Below are 8,421 nucleotides of genomic sequence, written 5' to 3'. Positions count from 1 at the left end.
GGCTTCTTGACATTTTCAAGATTTTACTCTATCATTTCCGTCTATCTTGAGCAGATCGCCGCATTAGCTCTCAGCTCTCTAGTTAGCTAGATCCACTGATATCAACACGTCACCTATCACATCGGGGAAATTTCAAATCGATTTTATATTTTTCTCACGCCGCCAAAGACAGCTGCCGAAGATGGTCGGGAAAAGGACAGCCGATGAGAGGAGAAGATGCGCAGAAGAGAACGGATTCAATGACGACGACACGGATGTTGATGACGAATCTGTCCCACGTGAGGTCTTGGACTACACCAAAGAGAGGTACAAAGACCAGATGGACCTTTGGATCGAGTAAATAGATCCTACGAACAGTGATTGATGGGAAAACTAATAGACCGTTAAGGTACAAAACAACACAACCCGAAGCTACACCTCATCAATTGAAAACCCTGAAGCATTTTGCCAAGTTTATAGCAAAGCCCGCCAAAGGTGTTCTGGACCCGGAGGGAAAGCCGACCGTTCAAACCGTTCGGAATTACTTCCGGTGTTTTGCCTCTGGCTGGAATCTAGACAATCCAACGTGTTTGATCTCGAGAGACTTCAGACTCCATCACCAATGTAGGCCTCCGTGCTCTCCAGTATCGTTCCATCTAAACGCTAACCTCGAAATAGTATATCAAAGGCCCACTGAGGAAGGAGTTCGGTTTATCAACAGCCACACGACCAAAGAAATACCTTACACTTGAAAACTATATGTACTTGGAGAAGCAGCTCTGGCAGAACGATGGATATGACTACGTACACGAAGCGTACCGAGTTTTTATTAGCGGAAAATTGAAGTGTCACGTATTCACGCCAGCTAGACTAGGTGAGATCAGTGAGGGCTCAACTAGGAGGGGTACCGGAAAAGGATTGCGTTACAAGGTAGCTATTATCACTCATGTTCATGATCGCGGGCTAATCGCTTAGGAAACGGTGATGCTGGTCGCTTGGAAGGATGGCGAGCCTGAATTAAGGTTCAGCCTAAAGAGAGAATTTGCGAAGGCAATGCATGACAAGGAACAGCAAAGGTCAGCAAAGTCTCATGTGCATGTGGCTTCGATACTAATGATTGACTGGAATAGACCGACGCACCTACTCTATGAACATCTCCCCGGCCAGCCTCTTGTCGTCAATCCAATGCTCTTTCTGCTTGCTATCTGTCTTGCGGCGGGAGCATTCAAAAACTACAAGACTCTCAAAGAGGTTTTGGACGTTAGGCCGCCGGCAAACCAAAGGTATTGGGTCCTCAAATGGTCCTCTCACGTGCTGGACCTGCCGGTATTTCCAGAAGTATCAGTAGATGGGGCGACCAACAAGATCCAAACGGGCAACTCTTTCAACACGCAGCTCAAAGCCCTCTCAATTCGAGCAGGGATAAGTCCCGTCACGGTACACAGCATGCGGAGGGAGGCTCTCATCTTAGCTACAGGTATGATATTCGCCTGCCGTTTTATTCTTCGCCTAGCTAATTTAAAGTTTAGCAAATGGTTATTCGGACCGGGAATTGATGAAATTTGCCGCACATACAAACAAAATGACGCTCACAAGAGACTATTTGAGTTCTATAACCGTTGTGGATGGTCTGGCCGGTTTTCTTAAGCTACCTCTTCGAAGCGATCAAGCGGAAGACTTCCGGTCCATGACGGTTAACCGAAATCCCGAGCTTTTGCAATCACTGCCTGCGAAGACGCACGACCAATTAAGGCAGAGAGAGGATTATGTTGCCATCACAAAGAAAATCGATGACCTGACCCTTGAGATAAGCTGTGCCCAAAAAGGGGCAGCTGCTCGGGATCTGAAGTCGGAGCGGGGCTAACTATACGAACAAAGGCGCGTGATCGAGGAGGAGGAGTTGAACAGAATCCGCGGGGACCAAGAACGAATACATCCTTCAGAGCGCAAGGAAAAGGTTTACGTGGACCAACACCGTTCTCGATTCGATCGCCTTCGCCACATGATGCCGGAGCGCGAAAGGCTTTCAGTTACGCTCTTCTGCGTTGCTCCCATGCGAAGCCTGGAGGGAGAATCGGCTATTGAGGACCTTATATCGCTCGTGAGGAATAACTGCCGAGTCGCCTACTAACCGTCGCTTCGGCCACTACGAACACAATGCGCAATGCCGTATCACGCCGCGGGGAGATGCCAAGCGCAGCACTGCGGCGTGGACATGTGCCCATACTGTGATGTAGAAGTTGAACGGTAAAGTGAATTTTAGACCTTTACACTGGTTCCTAAAGCTGACATATTTTTAGGATACCTATTGACCACCGGTGGCAACATGTCTTTGAATGCTCCTTAGCACACTACAAAGGGGAGCAGAAATTCGTTGATTTCTGCTTCATATGCCACAACCCCGTAGCGGGTAGGAAAGCATTGGAAGTCCACTACCAGGGGCATATCGACAGACGCGAACTGCCGCTACGCTGAAATTTTGTCAAGTTTCGCCGAGCCATTGCCTACGTCGGGATGTGTAAAATATGTATGCATAACGAACAACTACCTGCAACCCGACGACTGTTCGGATTTAGGAAGCAAGTTAGCTGGGAAAGGTATGTCAATGAGTGCTTCACTATTTACGCGAAGACTTCGGGAATGACGGACGTAATACCGTGTCCTGACCCCGAATGCTCTATAGCGTACGAGTCAGACCAGCAGCTCTGGTACCATCTACAAGACGCCCATAGCTATCCTTCAAGAAATAGTAAGGAGAAGACGCAAAAGAAGAGGGAAGTCTTTGTGGATGGAGGATGTTCCCCCTCCCGAAGAAAACGGCGCCGAGTTTATACTATGGAAGAGGCTGCCAACGCCAAGCTGGCATCAGCAACAGACGCCAACCCGGCGGCGGAATCCCATGGATTGATATCAAACTTTTCTATCTCCTACGGTAGTTATTCGCAAACCAGCACGTCTCCTTCCAGCACTATTGCCCTCTCTTCCGTCTTCAATGTCAATTTTCTTCAAGAAGTTTGCCCATCAGTTAATTCGAGCTCGAGGCCATCTCCCAGCTTTGTTGATGACGAGAGCCTTGGTATCAGCGAGCATGCCGATTTCGGGGCCTGCATTTTACCATCAACTACAGACCCTGACCTGAAGGGATTGGGTGAAGGGCAAGTGTCTCGGATTAGAGAGGTAGAGCTACCTCCCGCTTACTACGACATGTCTCGAATGAACGTCGAGGAATGTAGCGATGGAATTGTGTCTAATACTCGGTCGCTCCCATCTCGGATCCTTGATCTTACCGATCAGATAGACAACCTTATGGCGCAGGGCGACCAGACGACATTTCAAGAGCAATGGGCAAGCGCAAGCTCACGATCTACATCATTATCATCCATTATTCCTGTGAACTTAATTGATCCGGAGCTGCTGACCGACACGGTCCCTGCTGAGCAAACGAATGACGCTGTGGCAGAGTTATGTTCAGTCGGAGAAGGGGTTGGCGATAGCAGGGGGATCCTCCCGCCCACCGCAATTGACGAGAAAAAAGACATATGGGAGGCTGAGGAATTGCTTGCTAAATGGGGGCGGGGCCGGGGAGTTTGGCTCCTGGTCAAGTGGAAAGGCTTTGGGGACGAATCCAACACATGGGAGCCACCAGAGAACATAAGCGACCATCTTCTTGCTAATTTTAACATAAGCTACTTGAAGAACGGAGGAAACCATTCGGGAGTGGAATTGCTTAAAAAAAAGATATGCAGCGGGCGGGTTAAGTATCTCGTGAGATGGAAGGGTCGTCCGGAAACCGAAAATTCTTGGGTGAGTGAAGGAACTATAAGTCATGCGCGTAGGAAGGAATTCGAGAGTGCGTATGGGAGGATTAATCTGGGGTCTTGAATTCGAGAAAATGTATATAGAGTAAATTACTAAGGTATTAAAATCGGTGATAATTATCATCCATCGTGGCAGCACATTGTAGAGCTACCGGATTAAGTTCCTTCAATCGTCGCTATTTCTATCTCGTCCAGTTATATAGGCACCATCCATTTTAAGAATTAGCCTCCAAAGAGTGATGGTGAGATAGAATCCCATCTCATTAACAGATAGACATTAGTTATGAATAAATGGGTAAGTAGGTGGGCGAAGGTGGTATAGAACTGGCACGCGTTGCACGGGGCGCGATCAATAAATTGGCGTGAGCGTGGGCAAATCAGGCAGGCGGTAAAACGTGCAAGTACCATTGACTTGCAAGGCGCTCATGTGGCACAGTGGTCTTGACAAATACGCGTAGTGTAGCTATTCAGGGCCAACCTTGTGTTCCATTGAATGGAGGCCCGAAAATGGGAATTGACCAAGATTCGGTACCCGGTCGGTATTAATAATAAGTATCACTTCCTTGAAAAATGAAGTTAGACATTCAAGTTTAGTGAGTAGTATCAATAAAGATGGTTTCTATGAGGCAGAGCAACATCGAAAGAAGACGCGCAAGGGATGAATGCCGTGAAAAGCTCTCAAAACACATTCGTAAGGGAATGAAACCTATCTCGGTAGCCAAGCTAACTTCTTTAGACCAAAGACTAGGCATTAAGGTAAAAGCCGCAGATGTTCGCCTTAACCCCCGCCCAAATGATCCATATGCTTGGAGAATTCTGCCGGGTGAGGAGCATTCTCTTTCCAGGGTGTTCGTCAAGAATTTAAGCGACCATTTCATTGGTACTTTCCGACTGCTATGTAGGGAAATTGGAATGACCTTTGAGGCCGTGCTTTCAAGCACACAAAGCTCGTCGTTAGACTCAATTGTAACTGTATGCAAAGTCGAGTAGTCTATTTCTGGCGATAGCTAGCTTTTCTTTTTCCTGCAGTTGTCTGTCCCGGAGCCTAGCTTTTCTGTGATGATAAATGAACTTAGAGAAGAAAATGTAAGGCTATACTAGGAAGTATACGAGTTGAAAAGTAAAGCAAGGGTGGAATTAGGTGTAAGGAAAAGGACACCCCAAACACCAACTGCGCGCACAGGGTGCGCGCCCACCACTTGTCACCAACTGGCTAGAACACTGCCAGCTGGCATACGCTACGCCGTGGCGCCACGACCGCAGACTGATGCCCGGGCCGAACCCCTGAGCAGGTATATAAACAATGGCCCTCGCCCATCTTCCTTTGCGAGGGCCAGGTTGAAGTCTTACACCAATACAAGTCATTGCTCCCCTACCTTCTTGCCTGCATTGTGACCACCTTGATCAGGCGTACCTACCTTCTCTTACATTAGGGTAGAAGAAGTTTGTAGAAGAAGAAAATTGCAAGTTACGAAGCAGCCAAGTACGACTCCAAGCGCAGGTTCAAGGTTATGCGAATACTTTAAATCATTTTAGGAGTAATGTTACTAGATGCATCTTTGGACTGGAAAAGGCACTGCCTATATCAGAGGGCTTGTTAAGAAATGTATCTATAGACGAGGCGAGTCGGACAGCATAAATAATTTAAGTGTGCTCTGCCTAACTGTTCGTGGTATTCCAACCACGTAGGTGTTCCAACGGGTCAAAAAGTGGTAGTACTACCGGGGGGGGGGGGGGGGTAAAGTTGTTCTGATTCATGTTCTGCTCTAGAAATCTATGGTGGGAGTCTTTGGCTTTGTACATGGCCGTGCGAGGGCCGTGCGGCGCACGTGCATCGCACCGCCTCCCTTCCAGAGTAGAGTACGGTCACCAACATCGCTATTCCAACACTGGCAACTCTTCTTTTGTGACCGTACGATCCCTCTCCCTATCCTGCCTTCTCGTGAACTCTTTATCTCAAGTTCTTGCTTGTTGTGGCTCCCCACGTGGTTGGATGATCAGATCGTCGTACCACCTCGTCTGAATATGCTGTTTGCTAGTATCGTGCAATGAGTCCCGACCTCCTCGTACGTTCGTCTGACAACTTGTTTGCCTGCCAGTGCCGATCCGGGGTCTCGTACGACGATGTGCCCGGGACCGGGGATCGTGCGGAAGGAGCGGAGGGTCCGAAGAGTGCGCTTTCGAGGCACCTGTCACGACCAGGGCAAGGCATTGAGGTGAACTCAGTCCATTGGGTGCTATCGACGAAGATTCTAAACTGAGGAGGGAAAGAAGGAAAAGTCCGACAACGCGTCGCGTGCTCGCGAATAAGTTTGCATCTATCAGTGGGGTAGGTGGGGCCTCGAGGAGGCTTCTGATAGGCCCGTGGGTTCTGGGCGGCTCTGGCTGCTTCAGGGCCAGTTTGGTGGACGGGTCCTCACAGCACCCAGTTCTAGGCATAAATCTGGCCTTCTCGCCCTCCTTCTTCCCTTCTTCTTCTTCTTCGTACGCTCTTCACACGCACATACAGGCACAATGTCTCTCGTGCCTGGCGGCGGCGGCCTGCCGCCTACCCCTCTTGGTACCATTAGCTCTCGTACGAGGCGTCTCAAGGTGGGGCTCTGGCTGGTCGGGTGGATCCACCCAACTGGCGTCTGATTAGTCAGAGCGTCTGGGAGGCCTGGAGGACCAGGCCCTCACAAATAGTAGAATGCCCAACCTAGAGCATTCACCCCTTAGATAACTATAGCCCACTCACGATTACCAGGCTGGGCCTATTTAGCCTTACCACAGCCATCGGAGGTAGTAACTACCATAGTGGGGGTAATAATGCCCATCATAAAGCCGGTCTCATCGAAATTGTACGTATAGTGAGGGCCTGGTCCTCCAGGCCTCCCAGACGCTCTGACTAATCAGACGCCAGCCAGGTGGATCCACCCGACCAGCCAGAGGGATCCACCCAACTGACTAATGGAAGCTCGGCCAGAGCCCCACCTTGAGACGTCCTGGAAGAATCTCGCGAGGGGAGGCTTTTGAGCTTCTTTTCCCTTTTCTCTTTAGTTTAGAATCTTCGTCTATAGCGCCCAATAGAGGAGTTCCGCCCTCATTCCAAGCCGGCCGTGACACGTATCTTCATCGAGGATACCGTATTTGGCTTTGGTATTCCGTACGAGTGCAAACCACTCACGAATAACCTTTGGATCTTTGCATTTGGCCCTTTGGTAGTCGTATTTACGCGTAAAACGCTGTAAGATAAGGCAGGTACGCCTGATCAAGGTGGTCAGAATGGAAGCAAAAGGCGAGCAAGAACTGGTATTGGTAAGACTTCAACCTGGCCCTCGCAAAGGAAGGGGGCGAGGGCCGTAGCTTATATACATGCTCAGGGCTTTGTATGCTTTGTGGCAACTGGCAGTGACTCTGCCAGTTGGTGACAGGTGCGTGTGATTGGGGTGTGCTTTCCTTACAAACGCGTACGAAGTGTGAGGACCCGTCCACCAAACTGGCCCTGAAGCAGCCAGAGCCGCCCAGAACCCACGGGCCTATCAGAAGCCTCCTCGAGGCCCCACCTACCCCACTGATAGATGCAAACTTATTCGCGAGCACGCGACGCGTTGTCGGACTTTTCCTTCTTTCCCTCCTCAGTTTAGAATCTTCGTCGATAGCACCCAATGGACTGAGTTCACCTCAATGCCTTGCCCTGGTCGTGACACAATTCTAAACTCTTCTCTTCCTTGCTGGCGAAGCAAGTAAAATATATCTCCCTCATTCCCGCATTCATTTGCAACCCCTACGTCGGCTGTACACGACGCAAAACTAAGGCACAGAACCCCCGCGCAGTCAATGCCGCCGAAGAAAGATTACGGCCCACCGACACGCAAATCCGATCGACTCTCTAAAAAAGATAGCAGCGACCGGACCCCAACAGGAGAATCGAGTATCACAGCCAAAGTGCCAGACGACACCGTCCTCGATACACCCTCGAGCCCAGAGCTAAACAAGCCCGCCGAAGACCCCAGTGACCCCGAGTCAGAAGTACCTGTCACTACCAACAGCAACACCGAAAGCAGATCGCCCACTGTTACCGCGCGAGACCCTGATCAAGATACATCTCTCGCCTCTGTCGAAGTCGAGATAACGAACTCCAGCATCCTTACCGAACAATCGGAAGTCAACCGACAATTGACCCATTACAACCTCCGCCCCGCACCAACAGACGACGAGATGATCGCCACAGGTACACCCACCCCACAATCAACAACCGCAGACATGGCATCCTCCACGCCTACCACTACAGAACTTCAAGCCACCATTGCCCGGCTCCAAGCCGAGCTCAATGCCCGCTCCTCTACACCCATTCGCCAATCCAGCGCCGCTCGCGAAGTGACCCCTGCTGATAGCGCCTTCGGAGGCGAGCGTTTCACCCCAACCGGGTTTGCCGCGTACCCTGCGTTCAAAGCCTACGGCATCGATCAGAGAGCCCCGAACCCTGATTACAACCCAAAGTCCCGCAAAGTCGGAGTCGACCCCGGTATTTTCCAGGGTAACAAGGACGAATTCGACTATTGGGTCATCACCCTAGCAGACAAGTTCGAGGAAGACAATACTACCTTCAAGACCGAACGTAGCCGTATGGCCGTCCTCCACG

At 50.1% G+C, this 8,421-nt stretch overlaps 3 protein-coding genes across 3 annotated transcripts; 2 read left to right on the top strand and 1 right to left on the bottom strand.

Moving 5' to 3' along the window:
- Positions 1-2,110, top strand: B0T26DRAFT_769604 (uncharacterized protein; the record flags this gene model as incomplete). Its single annotated transcript, XM_060446526.1, has 6 exons — positions 1-336; positions 678-909; positions 955-1,055; positions 1,110-1,456; positions 1,509-1,827; positions 1,858-2,110. The coding sequence occupies exons 1-6, from the start codon at positions 182-184 to the stop codon at positions 2,108-2,110; spliced, it is 1,407 nt and encodes a 468-aa protein (XP_060297743.1). The 5' UTR covers positions 1-181.
- Positions 2,111-4,409: 2,299 nt separating this feature from the next.
- Positions 4,410-4,739, top strand: B0T26DRAFT_623446 (uncharacterized protein; the record flags this gene model as incomplete). The annotated part of the gene is made up of 2 exons (XM_060436116.1): positions 4,410-4,488; positions 4,534-4,739. Coding segments are annotated over 2 exons (285 nt in total), but the record flags the coding sequence as incomplete, so codon positions are not given.
- Positions 4,740-4,939: 200 nt separating this feature from the next.
- On the bottom strand, positions 4,940-5,187 carry B0T26DRAFT_700376 (uncharacterized protein; the record flags this gene model as incomplete). The annotated part of the gene is made up of 1 exon (XM_060441539.1): positions 4,940-5,187. A coding segment is annotated over exon 1 (223 nt), but the record flags the coding sequence as incomplete, so codon positions are not given.
- Between the last annotated feature and the right edge of the window lie 3,234 nt (positions 5,188-8,421).

This window comes from Lasiosphaeria miniovina (genome assembly GCF_030549165.1).
Source record: "Lasiosphaeria miniovina strain SMH2392-1A chromosome Unknown B0T26scaffold_3, whole genome shotgun sequence".
Classification (NCBI taxonomy): domain Eukaryota; kingdom Fungi; phylum Ascomycota; class Sordariomycetes; order Sordariales; family Lasiosphaeriaceae; genus Lasiosphaeria; species Lasiosphaeria miniovina.
Note: the sequence above shows the minus strand (reverse complement) of the source record. Positions and strands in the feature narration are given on the sequence as shown.